Source organism: Dromaius novaehollandiae, chromosome 6, assembly GCF_036370855.1.
Source record: "Dromaius novaehollandiae isolate bDroNov1 chromosome 6, bDroNov1.hap1, whole genome shotgun sequence".
Lineage (NCBI taxonomy): Eukaryota > Metazoa > Chordata > Aves > Casuariiformes > Dromaiidae > Dromaius > Dromaius novaehollandiae.
In genome coordinates, this window is record NC_088103.1 from 30,393,518 (window position 1) to 30,420,640 (window position 27,123).

The window sequence follows — 27,123 nt, forward strand, 5'->3', positions numbered from 1 at the left end:
TTTATAACATTCCATCACTGAGTGCTGAGCACAAAATCAAATAGGTCTGACTTCTGTAATGTTTAACTTACACTGTTGCTATAAGTGTTAAGGAAGAGAAGGGGAAATGTGTAAAGTAATCAAAATGTCAAAAGTAGTTTAAAGTTACCAAAGCATACAAATCAGTGACGTAAGACTTTACAAATTTGTTTATGTAATATTTTTTCTCTTTGATGTCATAGGCTGGGTAAATACTCTAGTTGGAGGACAGAAGGAAGGTGCTAGAGGTTTCATGTTTTTCATCATTAATGTGGACTTGACAGAGGAAGGACTTTGTAAGTGAAGTGCTATATCTGTATTCCATGTTATTTCTGATCTGATGGGTTTTGTGTTTGTATTCAAGGAGACTAATTTTGTTTATTACTTGAAAGCCAATGTATTTTAATTAACTGGCTGTTATTCTGGGTTTGCATCCCCCCCCATACATTAATGCGCTTCATCTAATGTAAGAAATGAACTTATTTGAATTGTATTAAATTAAACCATTTTATTACATAAATATTTTAAAATAAATTTATTTTAAAGAAAAGCTGTTAATACCTGTATGTGCTGCTTATTTGAACTGTTTAAACGTGAGTTTAATTATATTAATCATCACTATTGGACATGTTCAAAGCAGTTTTCTGAGCTAGCTGGGAACCTAAACACTTAGTTAAAGTCTATGAATGATCACATAACTTTGTTGGTGGAATTGCATACATACTTAAATATCTTGATGTGTCAGGATCCAGTTAAAAATGCAAACTTTCATACTTGCTTTCATCAGAATTTTTTCTGCTTGCAAAATTGAGTGAATTATTAAGCTAGCATCTTTTCTTTTCAGTGCACGTTGAAGATATTATTTTGCACATGTTTCAATATATTCAAAAACTACGTACAGAAGGACCTCAAGAATGGGTTTTCCAAGAGTGCAAGGTATAGTGATTGATATTTGAAATGTTCTGTGGTTATAACTTTATAAATTTTTGTGTTATAACTAGAACCAAATTCCTTGGCTATGGAGATAACTTTTAATAATTGCATGGGAGTTAAGTTTCTTAATTTTAAAGATTCATTTTCTGTGACATTATCACACAAATGACTGGTACAGTGAGTATGCATTGTCTTAATGTAAGCATGAAATGCTTTTACAGAGCAATGAGTCGACATTGCATGGTAACACAATGAAGGTGGAGGAAGATGTAACTTACCTGGTCCGCAAGGACTTTGCATAACCTTTCTTAGCCTTTATTGAAGGCTTTATTGAAGGCATGGGAGAAAAAAACTTGTTGTGCAGGAGAACGGTGGGTCAGGATTTGAAATGGCTCCTGTTCTACCCTTCTCTTCCTTCATGTGCCAAACTGTAGAGTTGAGATTGTAAAGGCAGTAGGACGTTAATAACCTGCTGTCTGACCTTTTTGAGAGGTGAACATGTTGCTTTCTAAAACGTTTTGTGGAGTACTTCAGCTGCATGCTTCAGTGTTTGCTGAACGGTTAAAGTGTCTTACAAGTCTGAATGGCTCTGTGTGCACAGAGCAAAAATTGAAGTGTCATATTAGAATTAAATAATACTGAACTATATTCAGTTAGTTATATAATATTATATATAATTATAATAGTTCAGTGCTGTACTGACAACTGCTGCTGTACTAACTTCAGTGCAGTACTGACAGTGTGCAATAAAAACAATTCTTTTTATACATATATACATATATATATACAGTCATTGGTTCACTAGAAATACTTACGTAAAGATTTCTTGTGCGTATGGTTTCTTGTGTCTAAAATTAGAAATTCTGTCGATGCAAGTTTATTCCTTACGTTTTGATGCTGTGTACCTGTGGAAGAAGTCTCTTTACTCTCTGCTAAGAGAGTCCCAATGGAATTGTTTCACTGTCACCATCAGCAAATCTAAGATTGTGTTGTCACTGAAAGAGGTAGTTCCATCCTCCACCTCATAGCTGTGTCTTTTCCTTGCTCCTCTTGTGTCAGTCCTAGCACTCTTCAGGCTGTGGAGTGAGTTAGAAAAGCTGGCAAACTGAAAACTAATCTTCTTTTCAGTTAATTTTCAGCTGAATTGTTGAATTGACCAGACTTGCTGCATGATTTTACAGGAGGAGAGGACTGTCCCTTTCATTGGCCTTGTAGCCTTTTATCTCTTTTAGTCACCCTTGCAGCTGTATTTTAAGAAAGATGTATTCTATTTCTGTGGCTAAAGACAGCAAAAAGAAACATACTTTTTCTGTCTCTAAGCTTACTTTTTGGCTGGCTGAACAAAAGGAACAAAAAGGCAAAAGGGAGAGGCATCAGTTCTTTAACAGTCTTCCAGTGCAGCGTTCATTGTCTATCTGTTGGTGATATCAAGGTTGCTGTGTTTTCAGATTACCAAGAATTTAAATGTACAAGCTATGGGACAGATCTTGTACTATGAACATGACTTGAAAGACAGTCATTTGTATTTTTCAACATAGAACTTTAGCATGCTTAATGCTTCGCATTGTGAGACTGTCTCAAGTTGCTCATGAGCTTTGCGCAACTTCAGTATTACTGATGAAATCTCTTGTGTTAGGTGTCTGTCTCAGACTGAGTACTGCTATAAAATGCGTAAAACACAATTCCCTCCTCTTCTTACATCATAAAAAGGAAATAAGTAGCCTTAAGTGTTACTAAGTATTATTATTAGTAAGTAGCCTTAAGCATTAAATATGTATTTTTTTCACCCTTTGCTCTGTTGTTTCCCAGGATCTAAATGCTGTGGCTTTCAGATTTAAAGATAAAGAACGACCACGAGGTTATACATCAAAGCTTGGAGGAATGTTGCATGTAAGTGATTTTTTGGACAATGTATTAATCATTTGGCAGTATGTTTAAGTTCTTTAATTGCACCGTCAATAAATATGGGTATTTACAAAGATTCTTTGCACTTCCTGAGCTTCGGAAGCTAATGTCATGTTTTGTGAGCTATTAACACTGGCAGTCAGCAGGTCGTATTTCCTTCACTCTCTACTATTTTATAATTCCATGCTTGGTAGAACTGATTTTGCAGTAACTGAAGTTGCTCTTTCATCTGGTTATTTCAGTGTTGCTTAAGACAGATTAGAAATGAACAGATTCTTAAAATCTCCCCTTCAAATTGCGTAGTCTGCTTAGCCTTTTATGTTCAGAATGGAGTTAAGCAAGCATTCTTTGGTGTATTGTGAATCTTTCAGACTAGACTTTTCAAATTCTATTCTGTCTGATCTATCTGACAGACCTTTAACATTCACATTTGAATTTTTTTATAACACAGGTTTGGCTTATTGTCCTTGGTCACATTTTTTTCTCTTTCTCCTTTCCAAAAATGCTTTATGTCAGCTACCGTGTCTTCTGGGATTCGTTCCGTTGCAGTTTTACATATAACGTCTGTAATTCAAAAAAACCCTTTAGAATAATTTTGGTTAAAAAAGTGCAGTTGTGTGGCACAGTGCTGGTACTCTGTGCTTAGGCTACCTGATGTTTTCCCTTCATATAAAAGGGTCTCCAAAGTCATTCATACTAATCATTTTCAGATTGTATATATATATTATATATATATATACATATATATATATATATTTTCAGATATATAGTAACTAGCTCACTGACACCTCTATATGCACGTAACTCTTTCTAAATAATCCAAACACTTCTCTTAGTGAATGGTAGAACATGTTCCTAGAAATAACAGTTGCTATACGAGAGTACAATAGAGTCATAAATGCAACTAGATGGAAAAGAAGTGTGTTCTATGTATTTGAAGTTAAATCTGATTTGACATTTTATAATTTGACTGCCATTCTAGAGATGGGGTGTAACTCAACAACTGTTTTCTTCCAATTTGATGAAATGTACTGTTTGGGTCTCTTGCAAATAAAAGTGCATGAAAAATAAGAGGCATGAACCATTTCAAAGAGAAGCTGTAAGGATGGTCCAGGGCTGCCTGGCACAGTGAGACTTTGGGAACACCTGTTCTGGGAGGCAAGAAGTCAGTAGTTGGGCTCTCCATTAATAGTTCTTACAAGCAGTTTTTGTCATTGCTGTATGCTGGTGATAGCGAAAGCATGCAGCTGACATGATTTACTGAAAACCCTTAGATCACTCTCTTTCCTACCTTAAATCTTAGTTCCAGCATGGCTGTTTGCACCTTCTACCCAGAAACTTCTGCCCTATGTGCACACATTGAAGATTTGCTAGAAAATCTTAGAGATTTTCACAATTGGAGCCCTAAATAAATATGTTAGAATTGTCTGAATCTATATTATGCTTTCACATAAGTGAAGTGTATTTTGCTTTAAAATACTGTAAAAGAGGTTGAATTTTTAGTGAATCCTGAAAAAATTTAGCTATTGAAGGTATTTTGTTCTGTTTTGTTTTTTCCCCAGATGCACTGTGGTGACCACCTGGCCTTCTTTTTATCTTTAAAATGTCCTCCAGGGGTCAGCATTTACCATGTCATTTTTACTTTCGTTACTGTGAAACAGTATTTAGAGGTCTATGACTTTTTATATTGAAACATGCAATACTTCAAGACAAAAGAATGCTGATATATAGAAGTACCAAAAACTGGAGAAATATAATCTGTATAATCAGAGTGCTACTTCATCTTGTTTAGTTTAATTTAGTATTTTTTTCCTGTTTAGTTTTTGTTATTTAATTCATCTACATATTTCTGCATTTTGTGTTTTAGTATTATCCTATAGAAGAAGTATTGGCTGCTGAATATTTGCTTGAAGAATTCAGGCCCGATTTAATAGAGATGGTACTGGATAAACTGAGACCAGAAAATGTTCGGTAAGTTGAATTGCAGTAACTTATGTTTTAACCTAAATTCTGTAAGGAAGGAGAAGAACTAATAGGAGTACAGATTCTTAGATGTCTTTTACAACTCCAAAGTAAATGTTACTGAAAAAGAGCTGGTTGTTCTGTATGTTAATGAGATTTCTTTGTACTCCCCATTGAAAATAAGCCATCTCTTGTATTTTCAAGGGCATGTAATTTTTCCTGTTTGGACTGAAACTTTTTATGTAGGATGTCTTCCTCAGGCTGAATTTCTTTTTAAGATAATATTTATTCAGAACGGTTCAACTATAACTGAGAAAAAGCCTAGTAAAAGTTATCCTGCTTTGCTTAAATCCTTGGGATATTTTAAATGAAATGCTTGAATGCTTATAATTTGGTGCTAGGTCTGAAAATCTGTTAAGAGGATGGCTTTTATCCACTGTATGTATTTTTTTTTTCCCTATGGAGAAATATCAAAATTTGTGCAGATCAGCAGAGCCCCTGAAAAATATCAATTTGTGTGGGTAGAAATGTCTGCATTTCTAGCTGCTAAAATCTCCCAGGCTTCCAGAGCGTCTCTTTGATGTGAGTGTGACCAAACTGTGCGTTCTTCACAGTGTGCGCTGCAGTACGGATTTCAGGGCTCAGTAGCCCCTGTGCTTTTGAGGATCCTCTGTTGTCACCCAAGTAGAAAGGGGAGCCCTAAAGAACAAATATACCTAGTATTTATTTGAATACGTAAAGAACAATGTTCTGACCAAGATGGGGGAAATGAGTGCACTGAAACAAATAATCTGCTAGGATTAAGAGACACAAGTGGAGGAATCTGGAAGTTGGAGAGAAGAAAACTGGGGCAGGCTGGCAAGGAGAGTAGTAACTGAGGAGGAGGAAGGGGCTGGGGCAAAGGATTAATGAAGAGAGGAGCAGCCTGGGACAGAGCTGGTGAAGGAGATGGTGGGGGTGATTTAAGGAGGAATACTGGTAGCTGTGGGGAAGTGATGATAAAATCAAATAACTCACAATAAAATATCAAATAACTGCTTCTCAATTGTCTGTTCTGTGCCCTGAACAGGCAAAATGGACAAAATTACACTTAAAATGTAAACTTGTGCATATGTGTATATCTATGCACACATATATGTGTGTGTGTGTGTATAATAAGATACAGTCTGATTACAAGAAGGGGAGGGAGCAAATCAAGGTTGCATGGGCAACGGTTATTCCAGTACTTTGAAACTTAAATTTTGGTTCTTTGCAATTTAATTATTTTAATATAGCTTGTGTGTGTGTCTATTGTAATAAATATTAAATCCAGGTAGTGTAGAGGTATTACTAAAATGTACAAAAACACAGAAATGAGTTGTTGCTTATGTTTCTGCGTATTAATCTTAACATGTTTGAGCACCTGTTTATCAAAGTGTTTTGGAAGCCAGGTAGTGCAAAAATAATACATTTTTGGCTGTTTCTGAATGTATTCCGCACTGGAATTTTTAGACAGTGTTTGATACAGAAAGTATCATGCAGATGGACAGTGAGGCATACGTTCATATATATTTTTGAAGTGTATGTATTTCAGCCTTGTGAAATTACTTCGAAGACCTAAAAATTTGGGCATGAATCTTCCTTCTATTTGTCTGTGTGAAAAAATCTCATTTGTATATTCATTTAGCTTAAACTGCATCATTATTGGATACATTAGAATAAAATTGGATTATGATCTGCATTTGCAAATGTCATGGGGTTTACAGGAGTGTACTGGTAATGGTAAAATAAATGAAACTACATATGTCAGTGACTAGTTGCCATAGTAATTAGTGCCCTTTAAAGAAGGGCCTATATCTTCATGTGTGGGTGTGTATCTATGTGTAATGTGTGTGGGATACTGCAACTGAAGCCTGACTATTTGGAGAGAACATATTTTGAACAAGCAGTACTGAGTATTTCCAGGTTCTCTTTCCTATTGTAGTAAATACTTCTGTTTTGAATATATTTTCCACGTTGATCTACTGCTGAAGTTTTGAAATTTGATACAAGAGCTTACCTTTAATATAAAGACTGTTATTAGTAATTAAAAGAGAGAATATGTAATTACTAATTCCCTTAAGAAAGCTTAACCAGAAGTTTCAAATGGATTTGAACTTTAAACTGATTTTAGAACAGTTTGGAAGCAATAGGTAAACTTTTTTTTAAACTGATTTAGTAAACAAGCTGCGGGTGCTGAATTGGGTCTGACATTAATTATAGCTTTAAAATGCAACTCTTGGGATTTTTAGAAAACAGAAATATTTCCTTAGGGAAGGATACCTTCTGTAATGTAATGGGTCTTTATGCTGTCAGCCAGAGAACTACCAAGTTGTCTACTTGCTGAAACTTCTAAAAATTGCCATGGGAGGTTAACATTTAAATAAATTCATAGATGCTTTGAGCTTGTGATGTGAAATGCGGATACTGCTGGACACCACAGGCCACTCATCAGTTTTCTTTGTTCCTGCTGTCACTGGTTAAGCCGGCCTTTGTCGCTCCCATCCAGTTGACAGTGCTCCAACATCGAATAGCCAAAACTAACATTGTTCAAGGGTTATTAGTGTGAGAAAGCAAAGTGCAGAGAATGTAGCTAGAGGGAGAAAAATTAAGTTTGTAGCATGTGGTCTGAAGAGTAATAGTGGTAACAATTTTTACAGGAATTTGGAGTGTTAGGTGGTGTGCTTTGCAAGTTTTGGCTTTTGTCAGATGTATAGTAAACATAACTGTTTTACAGCATTCTTTTCTTTTTGTTAGTATAAGCCCTTGTTTGCGCTTGCAGTTGCAATATGGCATTTTTCTCTGTCCTCTGTATTTCAAAAAAAGAAAAGCAAGAAAAGAGCAAGATGAAAAAGAGGACTGTGTGCTATTAGAGCGATTAAAAAATACATCTGAAAAAGGTTTGGAATGTAGTCTTTAAAAAGGATACTAGCCACAACAGACTGGGGAGGAAAATAAGGAAAACTGTAAGAAAAGTAATCTCAATGTGCCTGGTCCCCCCGTCTTAAAAGAATTCCATGGTTCTTAATGAAATTGAACATCAGTACATTTTAATAAAAGAAGGTTTTAAAATGTGTATGTTCATTCTTTTATGTGCAGGTGTATACACACACGTGTGTGTGTGTATGTATATATGTATGTATATACATATGTATGTATAAAAGGCCTGTGGAGTCCGCTGTCATCAGTTCTAATGTACATGGAAGCTCGTGAGAATCTGTATTTTACCATCCCCAAAAGCAAGGAAATGAGGCAGTGCCAGAGGGTGCTCATAGTGTAGCAACTGAAACAGCAGCTCTACAAATCACACTTGAAACAACTTCTAAGAATTTTTGAGGAAAGGGTTGGTTTGTCATGACTGACCTCTGCAAAGGACCTTGTGACTGACAGTGCAAAGCTGGAAAAGGATTGAACATTTCTATGGATAAAGAGAACATGCGGCATTACTTGACATAGAATGGGTAAATAATAAGACATACACCATTAGACATACACTGTTATCTTTGAGGGTACAAACCAACGGTTAGCTAAATGAGTAAGAAGCAAATTACATTATGACAGGTTATGCCACAGTTGTTTGTAGTTTTTTTTAATTTTTATTTTATTTTATTTTTTAATATAGTTTTCTCTAAAGTATCTGATACTGGCTTCTGACACATTCAGTACAGGACTGCACAGAGTGGTTTTCTAATCTGTTGTGGTAATTTCTACATTGTATAGACAGAGAAGTAGAAATTTCAGTGACGTGCAGTGTTTGCATGGTAGTGGTGTGAATGCTGTCACATATTCTGGACGTACTTGGTAAGCTGCACAGTTCTTTAGGTGTAGTAAACTCTGTAACCTTCCATGAATCACGTAATTGAAAATATTTGTTTACTGTGTTATATATACCTTTTATTTATAGTAATATTGTAAGGTTACATTGTTGCTCTTTCACAGTCTTCTCACATTTGGTGAAGTGACTTGCTGGAGGTGTGAATATCCTCTAGCATTGCACTTGGTAATTGTGGATTAATTTTAAACAAAGTAAGTATTTTTTTTCTAAGTGGAACGTATCTTGCCCAGAGAAAATATCAGCTCAAGGTGATCAGCTTTAGTATTTGAAGCAGCATGAGGCTGGGAACCATTGCTCCTTCAGACAGTGGGAATAACTTGTATCTCAGCTTTCTGAATGGAGCCTGTTGGTAAGTTTGATCAGGCGTTTCTGGAATCGTGCATGTGTGACTCTTTTCCAAGTAGTAAAGTATAGTATGTTAATCCTGGAGAGGCATGGTGCCAGGGCTGTTTAGGGCACTAACAGACTTGCCAGAATAGGTATGCTTTTATGCGCAGGAAAGTCTGTTTTCTTAATGGAAGAGAGGTGGTGGCATACTGACCGAGTCAAGAAAGCCTGTGCTGAGAAAGGTGGTCATCTAGTGACTTCTGTATATCTGGGTCGCTGTGCCATCTTAGGCTTCGCATAGCTTAGGTCTCATTCTGCATTCTTCTAGTATGTTACTGTTTTCTCTTCGGATGCTGAAAGGAATATGTTTTATTAGTCTTCCCTGAGGACTAACCACATTGTCTCTTCATTTTACCTGGCTTAAGAAATAGATTATAATGATGATGTAATTTTAGTCACTTGAATTAAAGCAAGTTTTGGGAGATAAAGAACTTTAAAAATTGGAACCTGAGCTACATTTATGGCCTCTTTGGTTTCTGTATAGGTGAATACATGATGTATATATTCTTTTTGTTGCAGAAATTTCTTGTTGCAAAATAGAAGCTTAAACACCTACAGCTATTCTGTTAAGGCTTAAATATAAACACGTACAAACTAGAGAGTGACCAAAAACTGGATAAATCCAGTCTGAACAGCAGAATTCAACAAAGCAGTGATACTCTAACATGGGTCTAACGATGTCAGCAGGAAGGCAGTAATGCTACAGCAGCAGCCCTGCTTTGTATTGAATTTGAATGGTAGATGGTCTCAGGAATGATAAATATATTGCTTGTTGTATGTAAACTAAAACATGCTAGTGTTGATTTGCTATTACCATAACAACTGTACGTTCCCATCTTAGTTCTCTTTCTGCTCAGACTGACATTTGTATTAAACTGTTTGTCTTTTCTAAAACCACAAATTCAAGCTCATCTGGCATGAGTTGACACCAGAACCTCAAAAAGCAGTAGAATGCTCCTCACCCCAAACACTTAATTCAAAGTGTCATGTTGCTTTTTCCTGCTTACGTAAATTTTACAATTTTTCAGTGTAGAATAAAAAACTATAATTGCACTTTTATGTAGCTTATTATTATATGTAGCTGATTTTTCTCAGAGGTAAAAGTATAACTCCTTTTAATAGGAATTAAATACTTGTATTAGGGAATCAACTGCTTAAAGTTCTGAGCCAAGTAGATTTTCCTGTTTTCATGTAATTGAAGCAAAATATCAACTTGTATGTAGTAATATACTCCTCTTAGACATGTTTCAAACTATTATCTTTAGAAATAAAGATTATAATGAAAATAACTAGCAGTTTTTCCATCTTTTATTTACCTAAGATGCTTTAAAATGTAGTAAAATATAAGAACATCACTTTGTAGTAACTTTTATTTTAAATTACTGGCAAGATAAAGTCTCTGGAAAAAAATAGCTTAGTTAAATATTACTGAAACTGATTTCATAATATATTACAAAGATTCAAGGAAGCCACTGTGAATTTGCATTTTTAGGAAGCTGATATTGCCCTCATAAGAGAATGTGTAGTGAGATTATAGATGCTAATGAAAGGATCTCCTTATGTTTTTCATTTTTTGATTACCTCTGTGTCTACATGCCTGTGATAAACCATCAATCCAGTAGCCTATTTCCTCCTCCTTCACTTGAGCAAATTGTGTGTACTAATAAAAGAAAAAATATGGACATGTGCTTTTAAACATTTGGTTATCAGCCATTTCGCTGATATTTATGCTAATGTTTATCTTTCTGTTCTACTTTTTTATGGAAGAATTAATACATGCCACATCATCCATGATCACTGGTATCATAGAAGTTGCACTGGAAGATGTTGTATTATGATGAGCAGAAGAAAATTTGTGTTGTGTATTTTTTTAATTGGATGACCAATCTTTACTGTATTTATTTTGCCTACTGTCAAGTAGGAAAGTTCCATTTTATGGAAAGAAAATGATGATATATTAAGAGCTATATTTAAGGACCTGGATCCCATTGAAATCTCTATAGTGCTGATTTCAATGGAAGCTACTTGCGGAGATATAGATCTGGGCCTAAATAATATTCCCAGCATATGTCAGAGCCTGTAACAGGCAAGAAAACTGAATGCAAGTCCAGAGTTAAAGTCCTAACTTTGCCTGTTTTTTTTTTTCCTTTCTTTCTTTCTTTCTTTCGTGCCTTGCATAAATTGTGGCATGCAATGGTGTAGTTTCCCTCAGTTTGAAAAACTATTTTCTACAGTGGTTTTGTTTATCGATTCGTTTTTCTAACACTGCTGAAACTCACCTTCATTAAGGACTTTTCTTGGCTTTTCTATATTGGCATAGCTATATTCACTGTTAAAAGACTGCTGTTCAGTGTCTTTTAAAGTTTAGTTCAACTATGTTATTTTCTTAACAAATTTTGTTTTTAAAGAGTATGGAAAAATATCCATACTCACAGATGGTAGCAAGTATCCATATGCTCTTCTATTTGACTGAACCATAACAGGAAGTTTTTATCTCCCCCCCCCTTCCTTCCTGCCCCCGCATACTACTTGTTGCGTTTGGTAGCTTAATTTCCCTAAGAGAGAAACCTCCTTAAGATGCGAGCATCATTTTCACTTGTTTAAGCTGCATTGGGTTTTGCCAGCCATCTGTGGAGATAAGGGAGAAGACTTGGCAAGTGTTGCAATTTCAGCTGAAAAAAAGTAATTTTGCCATCATTTCCCATACACTTTTTTCTTATCATCTGCAGAATAAATGCTATTAAAATTTGAGAAGTTAGTGACTCATCAGATTGAGCAACTAAAGAACATTTTTCCCTGGATAGTTAATGGTTTTTTTCCTCCTCTTTCCTGATATCTGAAGTGCAGCCTTAGTATTATCCTAGTTGGAAGAAAAATACAGTGAAGGACAAAAATGTTGATACAGAAACTCCTAGAGGCCTGAATTTCAGAGATACTGAGCAAACAGTGATTTCTGTGCAGTCGTTGGTGTCCATTCCTGACAAGAAACTTTACAAATACAGTATATGTGTTTATTTCTTCTTTTATTACATCGTCTTTAAGTAAACATTTTGAAAATCACAATTTGCTCGTTTGTTCCTTGTCTCAAAGTACTGTATTTGTAGAGACTGGCTTAGTGATTTTACTGAAACCTAGCAAGTAACTCTCGCGCCTGCAGAATCACTCGAGTGCTGCACTCCAGCTATGTTTCTCTGTGCATGGTTCTTCTTTTTCTTTCATTGCATTTTGGAAGGAGGTATTGTGGAAGTGGCTTTCAATAGGCTCTATTGCCTCTCATCAGTTTTGCTGGGGTTTTGTTGTTGTTGTTGAAGTTATAAACAAATCTAGGTTTTTGCGTTCGTTTTGTCTCTGTCATGACATTTTTATACATTTTGAACAAGCTACATAAAACTTCTTCCATTGTTTATTGGAGAGTATCATCATTTGTAAGGCAAAGCTTAAGTTAGCTCCTAAAACGGTGATTGTTCTTTGCTGAATATAAAATCATTTTTTGCAAAAAAATTGCATTGACCTGTCTGTTACTAAGATCACAAATATTATGGTCTCAAGTATATTATTTTTTACCCTTAGAAGCTTGGGGGGTTTTATTATGTAATCTGTAATGTAATAGTTGATATTCTTATTTGGAAATACTTTTATTTTAAAGTGCATTTATTCCCTTCCCAAGTAACGTTATTCTGTGGCTCTGCTGCTTTGTCTATATAGCGCACCACAGGAGTGAAAAGCAGAAGTAATGTTACATAATTGGTAACTTTAAAGATGCACCTTGACACATTTAAATTACTGCATAACATTGTGTTTCTGCTTGTGGTGTTCATTTTTTCCCCTTTCCTTTTCCTGTCCTGCTGTTTGTTGCTCCTGGTGGTCATCTCTTGTCTTCGGTTGCAAGTCTCAGGCAGATGAAATGCCTTTTGGTTTGTTGTACGTAGTAGTGAGTGTTACTCTGAGAGTACAAAATATAATTATTGCAGTGGTGACTCGATGGTAGGGAGGGCAGGGGGATCCCTTAGAGCAGAATTACAAACAGCATTGCAATGCTAATTTCCACAATTTCATTTTCTGTACATTGAGCAGTGGAATTATTTTTAGCTCTTTCATTCTAGTGTGTCCCTATAGCAAACACATGGATGCTTGGGTTGCCACCGCTGCTTTGGGCATCGATGCCTGTGGCGGGAGAAGGACAGGAGGAAGGAAGGGAGAATAACAGATCTCTATGTGTTATGGAGTAAAACACCTTTGTGTTGTTGCTCAGACTGCGTGATTATGGGAATTTTGCATGATTATGGGAATTTTACGAGGCTAATCTTAGATTGGCTAACGTTTAGGAAAAAATACAGGAGGGGAGGAGGAAGGCTGGATAGATTTCTCTAAAATTCTAATAGACTCTATGGTTTTTATAGTCTCTTAGCAACTTCATTTGTAAACAGTAGAGCTTCTGCTCACCAGCTGTCCAAGTTAAAATGCAAAACATGGTAGAATATTCCTGTGGCTCATTTTTATGTAAACAACAATCTTTTTAATAGATTTCACTGTGTTGACTGAGCTAGTGTCTGCGTGTTGCAAGAACAAATGTTCTCCAAGATTAAAATGCTTGGGTCTTTGAATGTTTATGTAGTATTGGTCCTTTTTGTATAAAAAATGGAATAGATGTAACATGCAGACAGACATGAAAACACTTGATGTGAAGTCGCAATAAAAATATTAGGTCACCTCTTGTCATTTGCAATGAGAGATCAAATATAAGGCTCTTAGAGATGAATATTCTCATTCTGGTTTGGGCATTGCATAGCTGTTGCCGAAGAGCAAGTGTGTGCATGCTCATGCGCGCTCATGTTGATCATGTGCTTCTTCCAAAGGTGGGGAGTAAAAATAACTCCCTTGGTGAACTGGGAGGCAATCATCTGTATCTCTGAAACGTGAGATTGGATTACTCCTCTTTAGTGTGTATGATTTAAAGTACTGTCTCATAATCAGACAGTCTGCGGTACAAATCCTGCTTCGATCTTTTAATCTAATGCTAGAGAATGTGACTTTACAATCCTGTGTAATTCTTTGAGATATATTTTTCGTTTATGTTAATGTATCTAGTGGTAGCTATTGTCAAGTGATCTTTTACCCCACTGCCCTCCTGCTGCTTGAGCTGCAAAGCACAGATTAAATTATGGTGATTTGAAAATCTTGATAATAGGGGAATCTAGAACTAGATGCAGTAGAACCCTGGTTTTTTCAACCTTCTTGGATCATTTATTCATTTATGTGTAAATCGTTAAAGAAAAAGGAGGGATGAGGACAGAATCACGTAGATTATTAGTAGTCTGTGTATTTAAACTTTTCTGTTTTGCAAAATTCGTCCTGAGGGTATTCTCCAATAACATGTTTGTAAAATAAAATTCTGTAGTATGAGGCACATCCATATGTGCATTTTGATTTCAACATCACTTTGCTGTAGGCATTAGAAATACACAGCAGAATGTTACTAGCCTGAAGATATTGTGATATGAAAGAACACTCATATTGCATATATTTAGATGTTGCACTGTGCATTTTGGCCATCTGTACAAGATTTGATACAGTTCAATATTGTGCTATTCAGTATCTAGGGATTGTTAGATGTGTGTGGGAGGTAACTGCATGACCTTTTCTGACTGCTTCAGAATTCTTATAAGCATTTATATACTTTTAAAGCTAGCTCCTTATTTCTGTTGAATATTCCTTCATGTGGTAGGCTGTTAAGCAGAATTAAGGGAGTTTTCTTAATACATATTGCGAAGACTACTGAGGAAAAAAGAATCTATGAATTTGTAATTTTCTTTATGGCAAATTTCCCTCCCTTTAGCTGTGTTCTGTAGGTTTCTAATTGAGTGTAATTCTGTTGTATTGACTATAAGATGTATTAACTTCCCCCACCCCCAAAAAACCCCCCAGATGTCAGTCCAAAATGAGAATGACCCAAAATGAAGAAACTTGCTTACCATTAACCAGATTATGAATGGAAGAGTGAAATTGCAGTAATATAATCTAAATCCCTAGGTCTGGAACAAAATTTCACTGCAATAGAAAAAGATTATATAGTTAGTATTTTCACTTATCTGAGTTTTGATATAGGTAATATGAAAATTGTTAGTTACTTCAGTAATTTCTTAGGTCTTGAGGACTGCTTTCTCTGTTTTCTAAAACAAGGATAAGTCTGAGAAATAGAAATTGCATCACCAGTTTTGCATAACCCCAAACTCTTAACACTTTACAAAAACAGTAAAATTAAATTATGATAGTAGTCTGATTTCATGCTTAACTTTAGTGAGTGGTTCAATATACATGTATTTGCTATCTAAATGTACTCTATAATTGTCCAACACCTTCAGAGGCCATTTACCGTTTCCAGGAACGAATGCTTTCTAGTGATGGAACAGAAACAATGCTCTGGGTATTTTTGTACAATCTTTTCTGAAGCACATTGATACCAAAGTGCTTTGTCTCTTTGTTTTCAGAGTTGCGATAGTTTCGAAGTCTTTTGAAGGGAAAACTGATCGAACAGAAGACTGGTATGGAACCCAATACAAGCAAGAAGCAATTTCTGATGAAGTCATTAAGGCATGTTAAAGCACTTAATATATTTCCAATATCCTCAAGTGAAAGTCAGTGGTAAATTCTTACTTAATTCTCCCTTTAACAGAAGAGAGAACTTAAATCTGTTGTTCTACATTGCATGGAAATTGTACAATGAGTCTGTTTAATATTATGAGAACTAAGGATCTTATGTTAGCCTTTAATTTTCATATTTTTATTACATAAAACACTTTAATGGTTTTAAACCATGTTAAGGTTAAATACAGGGAATATTATACAATGTTGTAAAAGGTAAATAGTATGCAATGGCTACTTAAAAGTATAAGCATCAACTTCTTTGAAATTTAAAGTCTCCATTAAATGTTAGTGAACTACTTTGTTATTTAAAAAGGAATATTTTTATGACTGCTGTATGTTTAATTGTGTTTCTGAAATTGATTTTTGCAGCTTATATAATGAATATATTTTGCAAATTAAATGAGTTTCTGAAAATCAATACTCCAAAAGAGGAAGTGGGTAAAACGTTGTTGAATCTAGTTATTCATCTGTTCTTTGAAAAAGAGATGGCTGTCAAATATGCCCTGGTGCTCTATTGGACCCACCCAGAATGTTTTGGGCAGACGTTGCATAGGAACACGTTGCTTCATTTAGCTTGCCTGTAGCTGTGTTCTTGATTAGAGTTTCTGCTTATGTATTTTGTGTAAACACCTTCACTTAGCAGTAGGAGAATTGGTGAGATGCGGAACCACTTTCCACTGTACTGTGAACTTTCCAAAATTATAGTTCATCTTTTGTTTTCCTTCTTCTGAACACTGCATCCTCTTAATGGCCTACTCCAACTTAGATTACAGACTTTTTTTTTTCTTTTCCTGTTATCTTGCTATCACTTACATGCAAGCAATTGCAACACATTTTTGTATTATCTTTTAGAGCATAAAAGAAGTAAGTATTGTTACAGCATAAAAGAATAATTATATTAATTAAGCAGAAATTCCACTCACCTTCATCGTTTTCCCTATTTATCTAGAAATGGCAAAATGCTGACCTGAATGGGAAATTCAAGCTTCCGATGAGGAATGAGTTCATTCCTACTAACTTTGAGATTTTGCCATTGGAAAAAGATGCAACACAGTACCCAGCCCTTGTCAAAGTAAGTTATCTGTATTTGTTCTGTTTGCTAGCTAACCTTTTGGGGATTTAGCAGTTGCTCCTTTGTACGTTTTTAAAATAGAGATAATTTCTTATTCCAAAGTGTAAATTGTTAAACTTCTTCTTAAACCAAAAGAATGACTCTTGGGTTATCACTAGGAAGACAGTAGAAAGTCCATTCTTGCTGACCTTTGGATATGATTATTTGGGTTCCTATGAAAATGATTCTACAAATAACTCACATTCTTCTGGCCCCTTTAAAAGCGTGTGAACAATTGATAGAAATAATATTGAAACTTCTTGTTTGCTCAGCAGGACTGCCACTTACACATTTTTTGAGCAGTGCTCAGTAAGTCCAGGGAGTAGCCAAGGCTGTTTTTTGCAGCTGTGCATGGAAGAAGCTTGCATTTGCATGTGGAGACATGTACACACATAGATACACATCACTTTCCGCTATCCTGGAAGTTCATTTAATGATCCTCAATATGTTAAGCAAAACTCAGTATTTCTGAGTACCTAAATACTACTTCTCACTACTAAAATGTAGTTGTCTGCTAATGCTCGTTTCTGTTTTAGGCTTAGCTGGAGGATAAACAGGAAAAGTCTTCTGCCGCTCTGTGTTCTAGTTCTACTTGAATAATAAATTAATTCCAACATACTCTTTGCATACTAGATTAATCTGAGTCTATCTTAGTGCACAAACACATCCTTCAGAAGAACATATCTGTTCTGCATAGGGCACTTCAGGCATATGCTTGAAGCAATGTTATTAACAGAGGAGGACTTTGAGTGTATGTTTATGTTCATCCTGAACGGAGGCCCAAGCCTCAGCAGGGACAAATACTGCAGCTTCAGTAAGTAACACTGTTTGCTGCAGAAACTTGGAGGTCCTTTGGTGTTTCTGTAGCAACTACACAACTGATCCACATAAAAGCTTGGCTTAAGGCATCACTGCTTTGGAAATGCATTTGCCTATAGTTTTTCTTTTTACGCGTGTTTTTTGAGGGAAATGATCTTATTCTTCTCACTTGATGAAATAGACGTCATCTGTTCTGCCACCATCTCTGTTATCTCCTCCCCAGCTGTATGTCTGTACCCTTTTCCTTGTGTTGGCCCTGGCATTTGTTTGACCCTGTAGCAACCAGCAGAGACTAAACTTAAAAAGAAAACAATTTTCCTGGTGGTTCATATGCCTAAGTGAGCTCATTACGGACTGGACCACTGTTGTAGGAGATGCCAGTGTTAGGCAGGGGACAGGAACATGGATGCAGGAGCAGGATGGCCCTTTTCACTGACAGCTTGTCACTAGGTCAGCTCTGCTGTAAGGGCACATCATGCCCTGAAGAGCCCTCAGGACAGAGGACAGGGTGCGAGCTTTCGCCCGAGAGCCGAATTACTGCTGTGCGCTGGAGATCTCCAGCTGTTGGATTAGGTTCCCAGCACTAGGGGCAGGCTCTGCTCTTTATCGTTCTGTCTCTATTGCAAGAAGATGTATTCTAAACTGTGTAGCAGCAATTAAAAAAAAATTGTCACAGAGAGAAGCTGTAATTTGGCTTATTAGTGTAAATAGAGTATTGTATAGGGGAAGGTGTGCCATAAGGGACAAGACTAAGTTCTTTTATGTAAAAAGGAGGAGGAAAATACCATTCTAGATCCCTGAGAAGCAAAGAGCATCTGCTTAAAAATATGAGAAATATTTTTACATAAAAAGTTATCTCTTATTATGTATTGCAATTTTTAAAAAAGGTGTTGGGGAGATGAAATTAACTAGTGTTGGAACAGAGGAGTATGTATTTTAGTTTTTGTGGGAGGAAAAAGGAATAGGGGAGATTGTTTAGAGTCTTTACTGTACTAGGAGATTATTCAAAAAAATTTGCTGATGGATCTTTTAAATAATTTTCAACTAGTTTTATTACTTTTTTCTAGATGTATGTGGGTTTTTATTATCAATGTTATTTTAAAACAACATAATATCTATTCATCATTTTTAATAACAATTATAAAAAATTATATTCTTGGTCTAAAATATATAGCTGTGATGGTACTGTAATCACCTCCGTGCTGCCCCCATCATGGCACCTCCCTTAATGCCAGCACTAACAGGAATTTCCTTGAAGCTAACTTTATAGTTATCTTTGTCCATTTTTCCTCTAGAGAAATTAATGCCATGTTGATCATGTACTCATTCACACAGCTGCAGCCATTTAACCGCTTGTTCAGATGAGATATAACTATGAGTAATATATGAGAAGAATATGAATAATGAGAAGACAGTCTCATTAAGGATCGATGGATGTATACACAAATGTATATAGCAAAAATATGAATTTAAGGGGACAACATTAAACTGAGATTAGAAGTAACTAAGTGAAGTTTTTTAAAAACAGTGTAATCAAACATATTACAATTAGAAGTTAGGTGATTTAATTAAAAAAACCTCTTTTCTTGACACAGGACACTGCTATGAGCAAACTATGGTTCAAGCAAGATGACAAATTTTTTTTGCCAAAAGCTTGTCTCAACTTTGAGTTTTTCAGGTATGCAATATGTTAAGTATATCACACACATTGCACTCCAAAAGTTTCTTGTTTGTTGGGAATCTGCATTTATGTGGCAAAAACTTCATTGCATGTATTGAGGCTTTAAAATGGTTATCTTTGCTTTGTAATGTGCAATAAGATACAGATAGCAGGAAGGCTGATATGAATTATGCAGTAGTTGAACGGAAAGCAATTGGTAGTGGTCATCTATATTAACATGAAAAGTTTATTAAAACAATTTTTCTTTTATGCTTTATTTGCTATACCTGAAATATACCTGCCAATAGCACTACTACTTATTGCAATATACCTCTTTAAAAATGAGTGAATATTTTTTGAATTATGGCTAAATAGCAACTATTTTAAGGCAATGTTTTCTTCATAAAATGTTCTTCTAATATAGCTTTAGGTACTTGAATTCTGTTTTAATTTGGGTCATGCAAGCCAGTATAAGATTTTAAGTGTCTAAAATAGTGGGAAATTATTTAACTAGCAGCAATAATTAATTTTTTAGAAGAATGTCCTCTGCGTTACCAATTAATGTGCGATTCTCACCTCAAGATGCGTGATAATATACTGTAATGTTGATTCTGGTCTTGCATTATTTTCATCACGGGAAAGTTACCATTTTTTCAGTGGGCATGGAAATGATGCATCTTCTTGATGCTCCAGATCCTTCCTCTGGAGTAATAATTCCTAGCTTTTGAGTTTTTTAAAAAAACACTGCTGCCCTTAGTGTGCAGTGATTTATATGATGGCAGAAGGTGAAAATAGTTTCAGAAATTCTCCTCCTTTGTACTGATTAAATGTATTAGTGATTTTGCTGGAAAGGCTATTTTATGGGCTCTAATAGACATATATCCTATAGATACGCTGTTGAGTCTCTGTTTTGAGTGATTACATAGAGTTTTCTCTAGATGATCTTGGCAGACTTTTAGTTTGAGGGGTTTTCTGGAGAGTGGAGGGAGAAGCTCAGCATTTTAACATATGTTTACTGGTAAGTATGCCATTCTTGTAATAAAAATAAGATCATATGAGAGCCACTTTGAGAAATAGTGTGAAATATCAATGCAGAATGCTTCCAGACAGTAACAGAGAGAACGGTAAGCTCAGAAGAAAATAGTGTGTTAAGTCCTCTGTAATAACCGACTTAAAGCTTGGGCAGAGAGTGCAGAGTCAGGAGAAAGAGAAAAGTACTCACCTGTCTGAAAATATTTTAAATATAAAGTGCTAAATACCGTATCTGAGGGAACTTATTTTATGGCTGCTATTTAGGGTATCCACGTGACTCAAAGTCGGAACTTGATACTAGTGTTGACCACTGACTGGGAAAAATAGATTGCCTAGATGTTTCCTCTTTCTGTTTGCTCTTTGAAACCACAGGACAAACATTACAACTGTTTCAGCTTTCATGTGTCAGGAAATGGAAGAGCAAAGTGATAACTACCTGTCATAGAATTGCAACTCTTTATTTTTATCTGGTGCAATGGATTTCTACTCTGTTATGTTTGCCAAAATCCCAAATAGGATTTTATTGATTGAGACTGATTTTATGATGTACAGGTATTTTAAATATCTGAGTGAACTATGAGGGATCAATCTGTAAACCAGTTTATGAAAGATTGAAAGATAATAGTACATTTTATGTAGAGCGCAGAAGGTATAAATATATGAATATATGCGCAGTACAGTGACAGTCTTTCACAGTTAGATTTGTACTTTCTTCTCAAGGAGTCCATGTGAAGAGCTAGGAGTACTTGAGCTTCGCTAGCTAATGTAGTGTAATGATTTTGATTTGCCTCTTTACTCCTCGGAATGACTGTAGAGGGAAAGCTGGTTTTGGTTTTGGGCTTTGTGGGTTTTTTCCTTTCCTTTTTTTTTTTTTTGAAAAGGTACATTAATTGTGTATGATTGGATATGAGGAGACTTGATAATATTGTCTACATCATCTCCAAAAGAAGTGGTAAGCAGGTTTGTCAGTTTTTGATATTTTAAATGGATTCTTAGTGTGTCTCTCTTGAGAACAGTCACAGTGATTGTCATAAGAAGAAAAGGTAAAATGTGTATGGTGTTTCCTAATGAGAAATGATGAAATATCCATGGCTTCTGTGGCTGTTTCTTTTGAGTAGAATTCCAGATATCTTTTCTATTCAGGATATTTGTGAATAATCTCACTTTAATAACATACCTTCCTTGAAAAGTTTTAGCCATCATCTTTTGATCTAGAGTGAGCCTATGCTGCATTATAGCAAATCCCAAGAATTTGTTCACACTGAAAGCTGCTTCAATAAGCTAGAAAAAAGCAGGAGGATTTCTGCTGCTTGCAGCCCTAACCATCATGGATCTTTGGAAGGAGACCCAGAGATTGTAGCAGCACCTGCTGTTTAGGTGGATCGAGGTGAAGTCGATGAGGGTCAGGAAATACTCTCCCTCAAACATGGAAACCCTAGGACATTGCCATGGTGTGAGACGTGTATTAAAGAAACCCTGCATTAAACACCTCTGACACGAGATTCACCATCTAGCTTATAGGATGATACAAAGCTTTTGCTTTTGTATGAATTATGACTTAAGAACTCAGCAAGTATCCTTTTTTAAAAGGAAGTAAAATAATTCAATGCCATACTGTTTTGAAAACTTTCTGAAGGTAGTTATAAACTCTACACTTCAAGTTCCTCAGGGGTTTAGAGAGATGGATGTTAAAATACAATGCTAATTATTTTTATCTGGATGTGTGTTTAAGAAACTCATAAGCTCATAAGGTAGTCCAAATATCAACACTTAACCGTTGAGTCCAGCAATGTAATTTATGACTCTGAAGGGGGGAAAAGACTAGACTAAGATTTTTTCAAAGACACTATCAGTAATTGACTTGCTCTGTTTACTCAAATTTAGTTTTAAAAAAGGGTAGATGAGAAATAAGCATTTATTTACAAAGTTGTCAGGGATAGGCGATGACTCCCAGAACAGTATTATAATAATAGTTTTCTGTTATTTTTCACTCAACAATTGCAAAATGATTTAGTAGTTGTCTGTATTTTCAAAATTCTCTGTTGGCCTGTCCCAGCTAAATGAGTACACGAAATTTATAATGGATACAGATGCGGTAGCCACTCGGATTAAGTCTCTATTTTGGTGTCAAAATGAAAAAGAATTTAGTGAGTTTGGAGGGAGATTTAAGATAACGTAGGATTGACCTACATCTTGCTTTGAATTCAGTGTTAATTAAAAAATTAAGTATTAATTGGATTTGCATCATTGGGCATACTAAAATTGCTCAGTTGGGGAAATGTTCATTGTAGAGAGAGCTGTAAATAGCAGAATCTTATTTCTACTGCTCTGTTTGCGTAAGTTGATACGTGTTTGAATACAAGCCCAAGCCCCGAATAACTACACAGTAGTAGTAAGCATTTCCTGGGCAAAGATTTCAGACTAGCAGGCTTTGCTTCTTTAACAGAAAATGTTGTATCACTTCCTTTCCTTAATCTAGATGGAAGGGGAAGTCACAGCCTTATTGAAAACTGCTAGGAGCTTTCTTTGAAATAGCTTTGGAATGTATTTTTCAGTTATCAGTGTAAGTGTATTGGTGATGTGATCCGTTTTTGTTTTACTATGTTAATGTTAGTATACACTATGAAATACCATGGTGGATCAACCTAAATACATCTAACGTGGTAGCTTGTCTCTGAATGTGACCATTAGTGGTTGCTTAGGGGAAAAAAAAGAAAATGGCATGTTTTTGAATGGTAAGCAGTATCTTGACAGCAGATTGTTTTAGAAACTGCTGATTGTATCTGTGAAATTGGTTTTAAATGTACATGTACTTCAGAAATAAATATCTGGTCATAGTAGAAATAAGTTGTCTTGACCCTACGAATCTTTAAGATATACACATGTTTAACAACATCGATACTGTCGAAACATGGCTTGAGTCTTTGAGTTGCATTTCTCCTTTTGAGAGATTTGCAGTGATATTGTATGTGATGTGATAATACTAACATAACAGTAGAACAAGTATAGTTGTTGCCATTAAAAAGATAGCACACAAAATTACCAGGATATGAAAATGGGTATGCCAGGCTTCTTTCCTGAGCTGAGCTTAGGATGTACTGCTTATTTTTCCTACCACAAATTGCTAATTTCGTAATTTTTTAATAGCAACTACTTTGTTTTCTAATAGCGTAAAAGTATTAATTTAATGGTTAGTATCTAGGCTTTCTTTTTAGTCAATTAAATAATGTTTATGATTGTATATTTAGCTCATTTTATACTTCATGTGTTCAGACTTTTGCAGCAAAGTAAATATAACATGGTTTGAATATCCAGCATAAATAAAAGAATATCTCTGGAGTCTTCCATGTACTTAGGCAACACCCAGCTATAAGCAAGCTAAATAATTATTTTCAGGTTATCTTCATATTTGGTTTTGAAATAGGAATCCTTCATAATGGGATCCATCAGCATCTTTGCAGTAAATATTGTTTCTTTCAAACTGAAAAGGCCAAAAGAAACTGAGAAATAATTTTAAACTGCATATTTTACTTTCAACATTTTCTTCCAGCCCATTTGCTTACGTGGATCCCTTGCATTGTAACATGGCCTATTTGTACCTTGAACTACTCAAAGACTCCCTCAACGAGTATGCATATGCAGCAGAACTAGCTGGCTTGAACTATGATCTCCAAAATACCATCTATGGGATGTATGTAAGTACCCAAATCAAGGAAAAGCTTCGAGCCTTGAAACTACTTCCACTCATCAGCATTTTTATATTGATTTGATGGAAGCATTTTTATTTAAAAAATGGCTTTTTCCATTGTGGGTCTAAGACTGTTATTCCTTTTGATCTTGGTTATTAGCCATCCTTTCTTTAATTTGAATTTTAAGTTGAATTTTGTTCAAAGTCTTCAACAATCTTTCCATTCATATTAAGCAAAATTCTTCTTTCTTTTTATACATTCATGAAATTAATTAGCTGTAAGATTTGTTCCTCCTTTAAAGAAAACCTAATCCAAGCTTAGCTTTTATTTCAGTTTGTCAGATACCTACTAAAAACTTTCTGACTAAGGGGGAAAGAAAAACCCCTTTCACTGCTGTTAAATAAATGGTTCGCTTCAACTTTCCTTTCCAAGAACTACTGATCATGAGGCTGCATATACATACTCTTCAGTCATGTTTCTTCATCCATTACTTTGTCACTGCTTGAGGTATCAAAGCATTTCTTTTGTTTTTCTTTTTGTTAGTCGCTACATTTATGCTGATCCTCTCCATTGCAACATGACATACCTGTTTATCAGGTTGTTGAAGGATGATTTAAAAGAGTATACATATGCAGCACGCCTCTCAGGTTTGATCTATGGCATTGCATCAGGAATGAATGCAATACTTGTAAGTAAGAAAAAAATACAGGAGGAAATGAGACAGCTTGGGAGTTGTTGAGCTTGGAGAGAACATTTGACTTCTGCATTTCTAAAAATCTCTTTTTCTTTGCATATACCTCATGAATTAAAGGCAAAGCAAAACAATGTGTTTTAATGAGTAGTGAATGACTTGTTTAAGATCGCAGTGTCTTGTGAACATGTGTGCTGTGTGATTGTTGCATTGTAATTCACACTTTTATCTGCTTGCATAGTAATCTCGAAAGTGATATTGTTGGTTTCTATATAAAACGTTAACTTCTCTGTTGAATGACACAACTTTACAGATTTTGTTTTAATTCTCTAATTCTGCAGTAGTGAGCTGTGGAAATGGCTTGTGCATGTGTTCACTAGAATGCAATGCTGGATATTTATGGCTTTCCTTAGTAGTTTTTGTTATGTGTTTTGAAGTGCTGACACTATTTACTTGGTAAATATTGATATTATGATAAATGGTTATTTCTGTGAGATAGATCTCAGGATATTTTAATAATGTCTCTTGACATTTTGCTAAAAGCTTTTGTCAATCATCATTTTATAGCAAAATTTGTTTTGAAATTTCCTGTAAGAGTATTATTTTCAAGATAATCTTAGTAGGAGACTGTACTGCATATTGTCTTTACATTTCTTGTAAGAAAAAGAGTGCTGTCTTTTTATCCCTGCGTTTTTTTTTTGCCTCCAAGAAAAATCTAATATTGCATTTCCTGATAGCATCCACTTACTGAAAACATGGCTATCTATTTTCAGTCTCAAAGCTTGCTGACATTCCCAAGGTCAGAATTCATTCAGAAAAACAGAAAAAAAAGTTCATTTTTAGCCACAGTTTAGAGGGTTTTTTTTTTACTGTTTTTGTGGGGACTATTCTTGTACCATAAAGATTCTATTTGCGAATACTAAAATCAGTTTATGCCATACTAATATCTAGAAATTTCTAAGAATCTTTTCTATATCATGAGATGTATTATAGTCAATATAATGTTGGTATCTTAAGCAAGGATAGATGCTACACTAAAAACAATCACCCATGTTTTTATAATACTGTTTGTGTTCTCACACTAATTTAGGATATTGGCCTTTGTCATATATGCATTTATGATACCCTTTTCTTCAAATTCATAGTTTAGATATAATTATGTTTCGGTAACTATAGAGGAAAAAATCCATGTTTTCAGTCCTAAAATATAATTAATATATTAAGCTTCAGGCATCTATTTGAATTCCTGTTTCCAGATATCAAATTTTGAAGTTTTTTCCCCAAAAAAACTCCTAATACCTTTTTTTTTTTCCACTAGACAAACTTTCTATAGCTTGATGGAATCATACAGTCTTTTTTTATTTTTTTATTTATTTATTTTTTTTTTTTGGCCTATTTCATGTATGCCTTCCAAAAACTTTGTATGATCAGAGTCGTATTAAAATTGTAGGCCAACTTCCTGTTTTTTCAGCCCAGCACCAACCTTAGTATGAATAGTGCAGCTGTTGACAGCACCCCACTTTTCTTAATATTGCTTACTTCCACTTCTGTGAATTGTATTTTTGAATAAAAAGACAAACATGGAACAGGGCTAAAAGTAAGTTGGAGGAAATATTTAAGAGGGCTGTGAGCCTCATTTTCACTACTAAGATGAGAAACCTAGAGTAAAACCATTTCAGTACTCTGAACATACGGTTTACTGACTGCACCCAAACTTCTAAACAATAAAAATCTATATTCAGAATTATAGCTTAGTTACATCAAAGTGAATTTATATTTGTTCTCTGAATTCATAACTCCTGGGCAAATGTGCAATATTATATTCATCATTTAGTTATCATCTTTTGATGGGTAAAGTGATTTTACTTAGAAAGAGTTAATTTTGAATAGTCTTGAGTTTAGATTAAGTGTTGAGAAGTTTATTGTTCTTTGAATTATATGAAACTTGGTAGTTGTTTTATTCTTTTTTTTACCTTCCACATTTAAAACAAATTATGCACTTTTTCCGTAGCTTTCTGTAAAAGGTTATAATGACAAGCAACATATCTTGCTCAAGAAGATCATTGAGAAAATGGCTACTTTTGAGATTGATGAGAAAAGATTTGAAATTATCAAGGAAGCGGTAAGCTACCCGAGGAGTTTTGAATGCATTGACTTGAAGTGAAATCTGAGGGCTAGTTATCCATAGAGGTACAAAGTGAAGTTCTGTCTCACCAGGTCTGTGGAAACTTTTTTCTTCTGTCTTTTTTGTGGCCACAAGTTGGCCAGAGTCTCTCTGTTACATTTTTTCATCAAAAATAACTGGCCCTGGAGTCTTCTGTTAGTTGATTTTTCTTATGATTGACTAAGGGAATGCAACTTGCTTTGACAGGAGTAGAAATGTAAGAAGGGGGAAAAAGAATCTAAACTATCCCAGTT

At 35.1% G+C, this 27,123-nt stretch overlaps 1 protein-coding gene across 3 annotated transcripts in view; it reads left to right on the forward strand.

Moving 5' to 3' along the window:
* The window catches only part of IDE (insulin degrading enzyme), a 74,505-nt gene that overhangs the window by 21,742 nt on the left and 25,640 nt on the right, over positions 1 to 27,123 (forward strand). For all 3 annotated transcript variants that reach the window (XM_064514058.1, XM_064514059.1, XM_064514057.1), the window contains 9 exons: positions 222 to 314; positions 863 to 954; positions 2,761 to 2,841; positions 4,724 to 4,827; positions 15,547 to 15,649; positions 16,653 to 16,775; positions 19,229 to 19,311; positions 23,876 to 24,020; positions 26,717 to 26,827. In XM_064514058.1, coding sequence (XP_064370128.1) covers positions 222 to 314; positions 863 to 954; positions 2,761 to 2,841; positions 4,724 to 4,827; positions 15,547 to 15,649; positions 16,653 to 16,775; positions 19,229 to 19,311; positions 23,876 to 24,020; positions 26,717 to 26,827 — 935 coding nt within the window. The remainder of the gene's footprint in view (positions 1 to 221; positions 315 to 862; positions 955 to 2,760; positions 2,842 to 4,723; positions 4,828 to 15,546; positions 15,650 to 16,652; positions 16,776 to 19,228; positions 19,312 to 23,875; positions 24,021 to 26,716; positions 26,828 to 27,123) is intronic.